Source organism: Hydractinia symbiolongicarpus, chromosome 9 (assembly GCF_029227915.1).
Source record: "Hydractinia symbiolongicarpus strain clone_291-10 chromosome 9, HSymV2.1, whole genome shotgun sequence".
NCBI classification, from domain to species: domain Eukaryota; kingdom Metazoa; phylum Cnidaria; class Hydrozoa; order Anthoathecata; family Hydractiniidae; genus Hydractinia; species Hydractinia symbiolongicarpus.
The window spans coordinates 16,900,357-16,914,854 of record NC_079883.1 but is presented as its reverse complement, the minus strand read 5'-3'; the positions used below and the strand labels follow the sequence as shown (position 1 = coordinate 16,914,854).

The window sequence follows — 14,498 nt, the reverse complement described above, 5'->3', positions numbered from 1 at the left end:
ACTTTGAACTAACTCCAATGCGACCTATCCATACATTTCTAATTTAATGAACAAGGAGAATCCTTGTATTAATCATCTGAATGGATATTAAAAGCATTTCAAGAGTAACCTGGATAGATATTAAATATTTCAAAAATCTTGATTTTCAGGTTAGAATAACCTCCAAAAATTATTCATTTATCGATGTGATCAAGGAAACTTGTGCAGGGTACATTCTGTCATAACACAAAATTGGAAAAAAAAATACTAAATATATTTATGTAGTTTATGTCATTATTTTTTCTCCACCTTTCCAAACTAAATAATTATAATTTATATCCACCACCACCACAAAGACATGTTAAATAAGAGAAATGTACAAAATAGTACAGGAAGACAGAGCCTTTTCAGGGATGACTGTGCCACACACCCTGATTATATTTCAGATACCATATTTTATATTGTTATTGTAAGGAAATTAGCTGTGAATTATTCATAAATCATTCAGGAACGTTAACAGCAGATCTATTTAGTAGAAATTAAGGACCAGGATTTAAATAAATGATTGAAATGCAATTACAGGGCAGTGGTTAAGATTAAGTCTTCTGACATCTCTATTTTCTTTGTCAAGTTGTGAAAACGCAAGTTTCACTTTGCAGAAAAGGGAAAATTTCTATTCCTAGTGAATTTATATTACCCCAGCTGCATTTGTCAACAGCAGTCTACTAAGCTAACCAACAAAGTTTGACAATCTGTCTTGTCTTTGGGTGTGACAACCTTACCTTTTACCCCAGTCCAGTAGGAAGGCTAACCTTTCTCACTTTGCCTACAGGGCTAACGATCCTGCTTAACATAGTTATTGTTATAAGAAGCTTTGCAGCAGGGTTTTTTTACAGGTCTTTGTGGATTTAAGCCCACGCATTTTACCCCAGTAACTTCCTAAGGTCAGTCATCTGTTAAAGTTAAGTGTTGGGATCCTGTAACACATGGAAAACTCAGCCAGGTTCACAAGTCCTGGCACGCAAATAGTAGCCTGTTCTCTTTAATGGTTCTTTTTTTTTGACTTTTTTTGAATCAAAAATGTTGTAAGTTATTGTGTTACTTCCATCAGGTCTTTTTATTGTAATGTTTAGAGATAATTGTTGAGTTAGATTACATTGAATCTAGAGACTATTCTTGTGAAAAGGGAGATCTTGCACTTTACACAGATCTCTAGAAGGTGCAGCCTCAAAATTAAAACAAATGAGTTAGTAGACAAGTTCCATCATCACAGCTTGCTAAAAGGAAATGTAATGAATGAATAATGACTGTAGCTTTGTTTCCTACATCATTTTCAAAGTGGAAATTAAGAACCAAACGAGGGAAAAATGGCATTCAGAATGGTTAGGTTTTACGTGGACAATACCTGATACAATATTAACTCTTATTTTGGACCCTATTTTCACCTTTTAAGTTTGAGGTTTCTTTTGCTTTTGTTATAAATAACTACCTTGCATACTCTGTTTTAAATTTTTGTATTGCTTTTATAGGTACAGTTAGTCAATGTTTGTTTGATCGTTTACAAACAGTTTCATTTATAAATGGTCCAAGATCAACTGTTAAAGGTTCTTCACCTGCTTTTAATTGCATTATCACAACTGGAAAAAGTCCATTTCTTGGTGTATATCATGCAATTGAGGTGATGTTGATTTATAAATTCCATATCATTTGTTGTCTTATTTCTCACATTATGACATAAAAATAAGGTAGATTTCATTTGAATAACGTTTTTTGTATACTTTTAAATTTAAAATGCTCTCCTTTACTTTATACAATATTTTTACTAAAACATTTTGTTTTAGTTTACTTAATTCTCTTTTGAAGCAGTGAAATTTTTTTATTTATTTTTTACTTGAATTCTTTACTTTTTGTCAATGTTTTTCCTAAAGAACATGTATTTATTACTGACATTTATTGAAATTTTAGGGTAATAGTCAACCAATGATATCTGATGTTGCTATTGCTGTTGCAAACAAGCTTACATCAGCAGTTTTGTCTCAATTAACAGCTGCTAGGTAAATCAAGGTTTCCTGTGAATTATAAGAATTAGGCTTTAAGGACATTTCTCATTCCAGAGAAGTTCCTTTAATAAGCTTCTTTGTGTTGCTTTGTTCTTTTTTTGTTAAAGACAATTAATTCCTATATATATCACAACTAAATCTTGGTATAGCTTACAGGAAATAGCGAAGCATGGTTTCTTTGTTACGTGGTGTCATTTGTAAAGAGTGAGCTAATGACACAAATTTTTCGAATCTATATACAGGGCACTTTAATTACACTCACATGCGCAAGGCATGTGCACATAAAATTTGGTACTTATACAGAAATACCACCGGGTGTGTTTACAAAATAGAACAGCCTCAACGTTGTTTATTGTTATTGTTACAGGTAGCCATGATACCCTATAGCTACATTTAGGATTAAACTAGAATTTGTTACTTAATATTAGGTCAAATGGGTCAAATTTGAATATTACCGTCATTCTTCTAATTTAATCCTCTGGTAAAAATAATTATTTTGAAGGAGTCGTACTAATAATAAGAGGAAATAAAATACCTTGGAAATTGAAGTTGATTGTCGTACTAATAATTAGAGTAAAATAGGAATCAAATCGTATTAAATTAGGGGTTGAAAAATTGAAAACACACTTTTTGGTACTTTTTATTTTTTTTTCTTTATTTTTTAAACTCTTATTTATACAAACTTTTCTTCTCCCTTCAAAGTTTTCCAGTTCCTTGAGAACTTTCTCTCTCATTTGATTGTGAAGTTTTGCATCGACTGTTTTGAAGACGAAATCAGCTGGTATCCCCATACCTCCTTGTGGAAGATCGAATGAGAATCTTCGCTCTCCTGTTACCTTTATTGATAACGTTCCTTCGTATTTAAGAAAAAAGAATATCAGTTGCGAGAGAAATTTAGGCACATGTCCGATTGTTTGTCCATTATCTAATACAGCAATGGAATATTTATCTTCAACCAAAGCACCCGGTCTCACTTCTGGTTCGCTCGTTAAAATTGATCCTATTTCAGCTTTCCATTGCTTCCATCTGTAAATATGATAACCTCTGATGCAACAAGGAACAGTAAATTCTTTTTGCAATGGTATTGGATCGATTTCGAAGTTTTATGCAGATGCCGGTCGTTTCATGAGAATTGGGAAATATCCAGATCATTGGTGGGAAATATGGATGAAACTCCAGCTTTTTTCGATATGGTCCCAACAAAGAGCATCTGTAAGATCGGTAGCAGAGAATGTGTTGTTCGAACGTCAGGGAATGACAAGAAACATATCACCATCGTTCTTTCAGCTGCTGCTGACGGTACTTTGCTACCGCAGATGCTGATTTTTAAAGGGAAGACTGAAAGAACTATTGGAAAATTGCGTGTTCCTGAAGGGTTTGTCGTAAAAACGCAAGAGAAAGCATGGATGGATGAAGATCTCATGATTGTTTGGCTGGATGAGATATGGGTCAAATATGTGAAGAAAATCAACAAAGAGCTCGGATTGGAAAACTCCCTGTTAACCTATGATGCCTTTTCTGCTCACAAGACAGACACTGTGGCGAGTAAGCTGAACGAAAACAAATCAGATGCCTTAATGATCCCAGCCGGTTGTACTTCAAAGTGTCAGCCAATGGATGTATGTATTAACAAACCATTTAAAGCAATTCTACGAAAATGTTGGGTCGAGCATGTCAACAAAGCAGTCGAGAAGATGCCCACACCTACACCTAGCAATTATAAGCTACCTCCGCCAACCAGACAGGACATGGTGGATTGGGTTGAAAAGGCATTCCAAATTATTTCAGATGACAAGGATATGATAATGAAATCCTTTGATGTATGCGGAATAACTACCACAGATCCTTCGAAAGTCCGAAGTGGGGAATTTTATTCAAAATGCATGGAAAAAGCTAAAACCATCCTAGACAGTGACGATACTGAAGACGATCCATTTACTTTGTAAATTAGATTAAAATTTTTCATGTTTTTTTAAAAAAGGAAGTTTGAAACAAAAAAAATTACGTGTTTTTTACTATTCGTACTATAATTAGAAGAAAATTTGACCTTTATCGTACTAAATTAGAGGAAAATCTGAAATTAGTAATTATGGACTCGTACTAATAATTAGAGTTAAATAAATTATTTCATTTTGCCAAAATAATTAATTCGTACTAATTAGAGGACGGATTAAATTAGAAGAATGACGGTAAACTTTTTCGCTATAGCTAGCTAGACTAAGTATGAGAGTTCTAGCTGGGTCAAAAGTCAAAACTTAAGAGGAAAGTTGCACAGTTTTTGCCTTATATTACACATATTTGAGAACACCTGCAAGAAATCCCATTGTTCATCAAGTTACCCCATATGAACATCAGAAGCATTTTCATAAGGATTAATTTTGCATTATTTAAAATTAAATTAAATTTTTAAGATAAACTTTTGCGATTTATAATTAAATTTCTTGCTGAATTTTTTTAGGTTTAAAACCAATGTCCCACATACTGTGTAAATCCTTCGTCCTTACCCTATTGCCAAAGAAGGTCTGCAACAACTTTTTTCCATGAAAATAAAAACACATAAAGAGTAAAAGTTTTTTTCAAAATATTATAAAATAATTTCAAACCAAATTTTGTCAGCGGTATGAAAAACTATGCCTATAACTTCAGTAAAAATTGAAATAATGACTTGAAATACTATATGTTTTAAGAACAGTTTGATGAAATGAACCCAAAAAAAATTTTTGACAGCATATCAATTTTGACAATCTACATGTACAGAAAACATTAAAAGTGTTTCTCAGGATTAAAATAAGTCAGACAGATAAAATGTGTCCTAGGTTTAGGACCAAAATACCTTATCCAGCCCAGAGAAAGTGGAAATGTCCTTCTAAAGTACAGAGCTAAATATTTAATCTAAATTTTATGCCATATAAATACGAAGTTGTTAGAGAGTTATTTTTGTGTCCAGCTGGTTCTGCAACATGGTTACTTGCACTAATCGCTCAACCTGATGCCACTCACAATTAATTTTTAAATATCCACAGGAACTTTTTTCTGCAAAATGAAAAATGCTAAACAACAGTAACTATTTGCTTTAATACTGTATTGCTATAAGCGCTCCACTGTATTTCTGACACATTATATACCAAGTGCCCTACGTGTGACACAGTTTACCGCCTTAACCAGGTCTGAGACTTCAGGTCCTCCCACTACAAGTAAATATCACTTCTTGCTATAGTTTCCCAAATTTTGTTATTTCATAAAAGAAGCCTGAAAATCTACAAATATTTATTTATAAAAAATAGGTTTCTGTTCGATAAAAGAAACCTGAACATTTGCAGAAATTTATTTATGAAAAATAGGTTTCTGTTTGTCATGACAACATTTAAAATGATAATACTTTAAAAAATCTTTTATGTAGCTAGCTGCATAAACATATGTTTATAGCTACTTGTACTTTATCACTTTATTATTTAGTAACAAAGGTGCCCCTCGAGTGCTGGAATGGTACTAGGAAGCTCAAAATCACAAAATAAATATTATTTGGATGCGACCATCCCTCATCATCAGACATCAGAAAGGGGTTTCTGTTCTTTAATTCTCATTGGGGGGTGCCTCAAATTCTTGTAAATCCAATTAAAAAAAATAGTTCAAAACTTCTTTTTCCCTCGCACTACTCATGATTTTTTTTTGCATTGTGTTCAGTTTCAAGTCATGATTCCTCAGCTTCCAACTGGAAGTTAAGTTGTGTCGTGTTCACAAGTTTCAGCGCTACCCAATACGATGGACAACGTCAAGGAACCCTTCGTAATTTTAAAAAAACATGGTTCTGTCTTCTGATTTTCAGATTTTTGCTGCTGATATCAGCATATTTTAAGCCCTTGAGTGTTGCCCTCCGTATATATAGGAAAGAATTATCTTTAAAGCAAGTATATATTGCAGTTTCGATAATAATAAGATCTCCTTCCGATATAAAAAACAGGGTCAAAGTCAAAATTTGAATGGATATAAAATTATATATTTACCAGTGGATCTAAATTGAGAGTGTGGCTCATTTTAAATTTAAGACATGCCCTTTTTTTGGGAGGAGCAGTGTGTTTACTTAAGGTAGGGACTGCTTAATTTTAATATTACCATCAAGAATATGTCTTACTACTTATAAATTTCAGGTTAAAACTTTACAAGTAAAACTTACATTTGTGTAAGTTTTACTTGTTTACATTTACATTTGTTTTTTGTCTCATTTTCGAAGCTTCTCTCTCGTGCTAATTTCAGTCCCCATATTGAAATACCATGGCACACAAAAACGAGGCTTTCATAATATGTTTTCACTAACGTCAGTGGTCATATATTCAACGTAACAAGACCCGAATTATTTCATGAGTTTCAGTAAATAAATGAATGAAATGAATGATTTCTTTAAAAACCAATACAAGATTTACCCCGTCTTAATGAAGAGTTGCTTTCGAATGAATAATTTATAACATTTGGCTCATCTTTCAAATGGATGCATCCGAAAGGGCCTTGTACATCTGTGAAAAATTTTTTGTATAAATAGTGTATAATAAACATAAAGAATCAAGTGAACTTATACATATGTAAATTAGAAAAAAAATTTTACAAGATATACCCTACTTATTATGTTCTAAAGCAAGTAACTTGGTTCCCACTGAGTTTCCATCCTAGAAGAACAATATCTTAAAAATTCTAGTGTGTAAACGGGGTTCTCACTTGAATTTGTACTAAATGAGTGCGTAAAGATTTCAGGTCAAACGAGAAACATGGCTTCGTGTGTAGAAAGTTCAAATAGACCAGGAGGGCACAGTGAAGCCGTTATTTGAAATTTCCTATTCGAAGCCTACAAAACGATTTGTTGCTAAGCCTGTGAAGGAGGAAATATTGTTTGGGTATCTTCACTATATTATCCGGAAAATGGTTGGCATGCAGCTGGTGGAAGTAGAGAGAGTGTCCAAAAAAACAACGGCAATTTGTAAAAAAAATTGCTCCAATTGTGAGACCTTCTAGAGCCGTTATTATAGAAATTCGTTAAAATACAAACGTATAAAATCATAATAAAAAACAAAAAAAAACGTAATAAATTCATTGTTCTTTCTCTCCTCTCTAAGAACAATCGACCCTAGAAACTTTTGCCTGAGGTACTTCTAAGGAATACTATCTCACCGTCGTCTTCTTTAGAGTCGTAAAAACAAGGTACCCCATTTTTGCTCTGCTCTCGCTAACATTAAACTTTTTACTTGCAACCGCCATTCTAACAATTAGTCAAGTCACTCCAAGGAACTTTAACTCTCTCCTTTGGGACAACGAGAAGAAGTAGAGGCACCCGATTATTTCCAGGGGGTTTAATACGTTTTTTCCTTTTCAGTGTTAAGTATATGACCACTGATGTCAAACACATAATTATGCATATTAATTTTTAACCCAGTCCTTTTTGCCCGCTGACTTTGAGAACGAATATAGCTGTGCTTCGACATGACCACATAAAATAAAGTTTTGTTCACATTGGTTTTAAACAAAAACTGTAAAGAAAGTATGTGTTTCGTTATTTTTGTCTGGGTATAAATTTAAATAGAAGAGCAGCATCAACTCTTTATGGTAGTTAATATAGAGACATTTAACGTAAATATCTGTCACCAGCACTTTTTTTTCAACGTTCTTTCAGTAAATTTAACCTTTTAGAGGTTGGTTTGGAGTTACTCAGCAGGAGCAAACAACATCTCATAATGTTAAACCAAAAGTTGAGAAAGGAACAAAACTGAGCAACACGTGAGTTTTTTGCATTATTACCTATGTTTGAATTTTAAACCTGCCCTCTTTTTTAATTTAAGTATGTCATCTTGAAAATTTGTTATGTCAAGAATGTACAAATCTAATTTTCCATTAGAGTATGCTTGCAAGATTCTCTTCGTCATGCTGAAAGTATCACTGTAGCACCTATTGGGTATTTAGCTGTTGTTACAGATTCATTTAATAGGATATTGCTATTGGACACTTTAAAAAGTACAGTTGTTAGAATGTGGAAAGGTAATTTGTTTTTAAAGTGATATTTTTAATTGTAATGATAATGGCAGCTATTTTACTAACCATGCTGGAATGCAGCATAGAATTTTGGATTTTACTTTGCACACAACTTTGTATTTTGCTTCGGGCCCATTTTTTTCAACAAAATATCTGGCTACAAATACCACAAATCCCACCATTTTCAGAAATTTTTCATTTTTTTCAGTCTTATGTGGTACTTGTATCAGAATTTCTTTGCCTTCCTCGGGAAGCAAGGCAAACGTAGTAGTGGTGGCACTCATAGCTAAACTAACCTGGACTTCCAGTGTAAACCTTCATGCTGCGACTACCAACTTTCTGCCATTTTATTCTGATAAAACGCGGCAAATGTAGTAATTTATTCGCAAAAGTTACCATATTTAAAATAATTATTTTAAAATTATGCTTGTTGCGTAGTAACATAATTAATACATTATATAAACAAACAGTGTGGCAATCAAATCAAAACAAATACATGTGCACTTTTTTTGTCAATAATAAAAAAGTGAATATGAACGATGATGATGAAGAATTTTCAACAATTGATAAAAGTATATTTAAAAACTGGAATTTAGAAGAAGAAAGAACGCGGATACCGCCATTGAAGCTGAAATTGCTGCCTGCTATAACATCCACAGCAACAATAAAAAAGAACAAAGGTAAAAAAAGGAGTTCGACCTTCCTCCCTCCTACAAACAAGCATGAAGTACCAAGTGCTTCAAAACAACCCAAAAATAATGAAAAAGAGGTATTCCAATTTCATTGGAATGCAGATCTAAACAAGGCACTGATAAGTATTTATCAAAAACATGAAGAAAAATTTGGTAACGTTCGTTCTAAACAAAAGCAAGTATGGCAAATCATAGCAAATGAAATAGTGATTGAAATGAAAGCGAAGGGATATGTGGAAGACTTTCCATCAGAACAATGGTGAAACAATATAAAACAATATAAAAAAACCGTTGGTCATAATCGCCAATCAGGAAATGATCGAAAAACATGTGTTTATTATAATGAGTTGAATCACATTCTCGGAAATAAACCAAACGTCACCCCTGCCATCACTGTAAGCTCATCAGGAGAGGGAAACACTATTTCCAAATGGACACTCTCTGTCGACAACGACAAAGCTGATATGGATTTTGATGATACAGAGTTAGTTGCACAATCCATCTTGATGTGACTTCAATCTTATAAAGAAAAAAAGAAGAACGGGAGCGTCGGAAAGTACTAAAGAAAGAAGAAATGCACAATGAAAAAATGGCTATATTTAAACAGTTAATTGATAAATTATAATTTTTAATTAGTTGAAATATTAAGTTACAAATCACATTAACAATTTGACAATGTCTTTTCTTTTCCTTTCTGCATCTGCTGATGAAGAACCATAGCACACAAAATGATTTATTTCTTCCTGGGAATCAACATAGAAATCTATGAAGTTGTCTTCGCAGAGACGTATATCTTCATTTAAACAAAAATTATGAAGTGTGCACATGGCCAGTATATAACTACAAAAATGATAGATAATAGATGGAAATTGTTTTCTGTTAATGTAAACTTCGGGATCTTCCTCTCTGCCACTTATCGGTATATGAGAACTATCAATTGCACCGATTACATTTTCCAGTCCTTTCATTGTTTTGAATCCATCAAATGTTTCTTTCAATCTACAGTACGGCTCTTTACTGGCACTGAACCATAAAAATACGCAAATCTGTTTCCTTAAATCGACCATAGGTCTTCTGCCGTTCTATTGCTGGATTAAATGGAATAATGTTCCTAGTTTGTTGGCAAGTATTTCACAAGATTCCCGACGTATCCGAAAGTGTGACTTGAACACTACATCAGAATACTTCGGTATTACAATCTCAAAATAATTAAGAATGGGGTTTCCAGGTTGCCTTTCTGCTGTTGTATTTAATATTGCTGGTAAGAAATGTAATCTTCATCTGAGTCACTATCGTAATGATCATCACTTTCTTCTAATAAAAGCGAAAGCGAAAGTTTTTTCGTGCGTGATTCGGCCATGTTTGTTTACAAACTAATGTATTCGGATAATTTATGCAAATGACAACGAAATAATTATTTTATTTTCGACCTATCCATTTTCAAAATGGCGAAGTAATGTGGTGGTGTTCGTGGCCAGATATCAATCGTTTTTTTTCAGTCCTGGTAAGTGTTGTTGGCACATGTGGTATTTGTAACTGTTTCTTAAGTTGAAAAGAAGGTCCCTTAAAAAAGATTTACCTTCTCTTCGAAGGGTTTTTGTGTGTATATGTATGTTAATTTAACGCACCTCTGCAACTTCTCTCAATTTTTTACAAGCAATTCATAACATGTACTTCTTATAAAATTTTAATTTCAAATTTGAAACAGGAGGGGTATAAACATCATCTTTCCAATTTAAAGTGTAATTCTCAATATTTGGAGTGCAAAATATTAAACTTCTCAAAATTATGGGAATAGGCAGAGTTTAGATTTTTACCAAATGTGGGGGTTTGCGGTAAAATGGAAACAACCTATAATACCAATATTTTTTACTATTAAAATTGGTAGTAAGAGAAAAGGACTACCAATACCACTGTTCAATGATTATATGTAGATAATTAAAGTTACCAGTAAAGCTGAAAATTTTTACCCACATCTTAATGGTTTTTATCATTAAATACTAGTATATTATAAGCAATGTTGTTAGCAGTCCCAGGGTTTGCTCTTTTTTAAGGATTGTGGCATGAGGTTGCAACTTTTATTTTTGTTACTTTATTTTTTATTCGTCCTGCACTTTCTTCATTTCGGAGATAAGTGGGGGTCGTTTAAACTTGTGAGCCCTAAACACGTGAACCAAAGGTTATGAGCTAGCGAGTCTTTGATAGCCGAAATAAGGTTCAAATAAAATTGAACCATGCTTTCTATTCTTCAAATTACTTACTTCGATTTCATCAAATTGACATTGAAGGGGCTACAGATCGGCTGTTGGTTTTCGACTTTAGTGACTTATACGAAAATCAAGCTGATGGCGGCGAAAAACAAACTGGTTTTTTTTCCGGCATGTATGTAATTTACAGAATCCAACATAGAGATATATCTTGAATTTTTAACTTCTCCAGCCTTGGTCATGTTATCATCCAGAATGAGTCTGAAATATTTCTTTATAATATGCTTTGCAAAATAAATATTGAACTAGCGAGCAAAGTGCACTGGTCTGTTCCTTGCGCAAAACGCGTTTGCCAGATTTTTAATATGTGCGCAGGATATACGGAATGTGAGCATTTTAACCTGTTTGTAGCCCCTTTAAAATAATTTTATTGTCTCATCTCATCTTCGTTTTAAAAAATGTATGAACAAACAGAGCAGTTTTCATCAGCACCAAACACTGCGTTATTTTCTGTAAAACCAGCTGTTCATTGATGTCATCGAGCAGACAGTACAGATTGTGGGTTTAAAAACGTAAAATATTTATATATGGGTTAAAAAGTAGATGATGAAGGGAAATTGATGGATGGCATATTATGTAACTTCTGTATGAATTTTGTTGAAACATGTTACTAAACCTTTTGTTTAAATCATAGCAAAAAATCTATTTACAACTTATTACAAGAGCGTGTTACAATACTATTTATTTTTTTCATGTTCTATTATTTAAAAAAATTAAATTACGCTGCATGATTGGTTGACCTTTTTATTTTTCACATTGTGATTTGACGTTCTAAACTCATCAATAGCAAAAGCCTGTTTTAAAGAAAAAGCTCTATTTTCAAGCACATTAAATGTTTGTAATAGTAATGAATGTAATAGTAAAACTAGTACTAGTTTTTATAAGTGAAGGCCTATAATTTTAAGCAAATGTTATGCTCTGCTAAAAACAATTGGATGTATATACTTTTTAGACGTGGTGCATACATGCATTTCTTTTTATAATATAAGAATTTATAAGATTACAAGCTTCATTTTTTGCCTAAATTGTTTGAAGCTAACGGGTACATGTAGGTTGATTGTTCTTCTGACAAAAACTGTGGTATATAAATCAGAACACGGCCATATAAGCCTTGAAATCTCCTGTGACTTATTCTAAAATTTCAAACATAATTGTATAAATCTTAAAATTCTCAGTATTTTTTCCTAACACAAAGATAACATCTCTGGTTCAAAGCTTAAAAATTCCGTATTGTGTTATCGCAAACTCGCCTGTGTATAGCTTAAAACTACTGTGTTTTGTTCTGAACACGGTCTTATAAAGCTTTTCTTCATTTCTTCCTAATATGACAAAAACATAGCCTTCAAAGCCCAAAAACTCATCATCTGGTTTTGAAGTTACGAAAAATCAGCCCTATAAAGCTTACAAATCGTTGGCTTTTGTTCTATATTGATGATAAGAGATCGGTAAGAAGCTGAAATACTAAGTATTTTGTTCTGAAATGACTAAAACCTGGCCATATAAAACATTAAAGTTACCAGATCTTATTATGTTACCAAAAATTTGAGCTTAAAATCATTGTGTTAGTTCGAAAATAACTCAGCAACTTTATGAAGTTTAGAGAACTCTGCTTTACAAAACTTTAAAATCTCCATCGTTTAATTAAAAACCACAAAAACACTTGCTGACGAAATTAACAAAATGAGACTTCACAAAGGTGAAAATATAACTTTGAAGGAGAGCAAGAACACACAAACGTTTTATAATATTTTTGCAGTATTCACAGTTTTGTTACAATCATTCCAATTTAATTCCAATTTTTTCTTCGACCAGATAAAAGCCCTCAAATAAAAATAATGAAACAACAAAGAAAAGTCTAAATTATGTTGGAATTCGTTTCAGAAGTCGATTTAATCTTTCTTATTCGCTTATCAGGAGACAAAATTACTTCAATTTCACACTGACAAAGTTTAGTCTAAAAAAACAAAAACAAAAAACAATTTACCGGACTTTTCATACAGAAAGAAAATAGTTGCCATGCTTAATCAAATTAGTCACAGGTAAATTATTATAATTTTTTTCTTAAATCAATCCGTTTATTTCAGCAGAGTTTTAAACCAATGAGGTTACTTTAAAATCATGGAAGCTTTTTTAGCAGAATATTTAGCCAATCAGGTCAACTTTTTTTTTTTCGTTTCCAGGATCCCCTGCCTTTTTTTTTACATTGGAACAAAGAAGATCCTAAAACCGGCTACTCATGTGACACCATATAAGGTAACAGTGGTCTCTGATATTGGCGGGTTAACTCGAGTACCAGAAAAAACTTTTCACTGCAAAAATAAATAAAATGTTTAAAATGGCTGGAATATTAATAGTTGAAGAATGTCTTGTTTTGTAAACAAAGCAATATGGCACAAAAATTTGAAAGAATGCATTATATTTGGTTTTATATACTCAAAAAAGGTAGCAGTTATGCAATTTGTTGAGTAAATAACAATTTTACGTTACTGAAACCTATTAGCTAGCTAACTAGCTACATGTTAATTCACAGGGCTGGGCTTGCTCAAGCTACTAGCATAATACTTTGAGGTAAGGTGCATTGTCAGCTAGCGATAGCAAACAGAGGGTAGTAAAAAATTTTATTAATACAACTATTGGGTAATTTTTTACAATACCATTATGTAATCTATAATTTTTTTTTTTTTGAGTACTCCAAAAAAGATCTATCATCATCATAAAATCCATGTTTGTCGGCTGTGTGCAGTGTGTGTTGAACCAAAAAGGGCACCAAGGATATTTTCTCGAAAGTTGCAAAATCTAAAGGAAAAGATTTTAAAAACTTGTCGAATTTTTGTTGAAGAATAGGATTCTTTTTCTAAAATTATGTCAGAAGTTTAATAGATTTGTCACAAAAACGTGGGTCTGCAGAGTGAGCTGTCAAAGAAATTAGATTGAGGTATAAGACAAACTATCTCAATCAAACAATTGTGTTTATCAACCTGCGCATGAAACGAAACTGATAAATTGGTAAAACCTGCATGAAAAAATATAACCTTTCAAATAATTTTTGTAGCGAAATCTTACACAGTCCTGACTGATCGCATATGGTCCCAATGGATCTTAACAACATGGCTTGTGATAATGAGAAAATCATGACAGCTTTGGATAATGCGATTTAAAAGCAGTAGTAGATAAAACTTTTAAAATGCCTGAAATGAACAAAGGGGCTATAAACCGGTTAAAATGTTCACATTCCGTATATCCCGCACGCATATTAAAAATCTGGCAACACATTTTGCGCAATGAACAGACCAGCGCACTTTGCTTGCTAGTTTAATATTTTTTTTCAAAAAGTATTACAAAGAAATATTTCAGCGAGACTCATTCTGGATCAAAACATGACCAAGGCTGGAGAAGATGAAAATTCTAGCTATATGTTCAAGTCTGTAAATTACATACATGCCGGAAACATAGCCAGTTTGTTTTTCACCGCATCAGCTCGACTT

At 32.7% G+C, this 14,498-nt stretch overlaps 1 protein-coding gene across 6 annotated transcripts in view; it reads left to right on the top strand.

Moving 5' to 3' along the window:
- The window catches only part of LOC130657916 (rab3 GTPase-activating protein non-catalytic subunit-like), a 116,709-nt gene that overhangs the window by 42,948 nt on the left and 59,263 nt on the right, over nt 1-14,498 (top strand). For all 6 annotated transcript variants that reach the window (XM_057460900.1, XM_057460901.1, XM_057460902.1 and 3 more), the window contains 4 exons: nt 1,509-1,657; nt 1,945-2,033; nt 7,716-7,802; nt 7,921-8,060. In XM_057460900.1, coding sequence (XP_057316883.1) covers nt 1,509-1,657; nt 1,945-2,033; nt 7,716-7,802; nt 7,921-8,060 — 465 coding nt within the window. The remainder of the gene's footprint in view (nt 1-1,508; nt 1,658-1,944; nt 2,034-7,715; nt 7,803-7,920; nt 8,061-14,498) is intronic.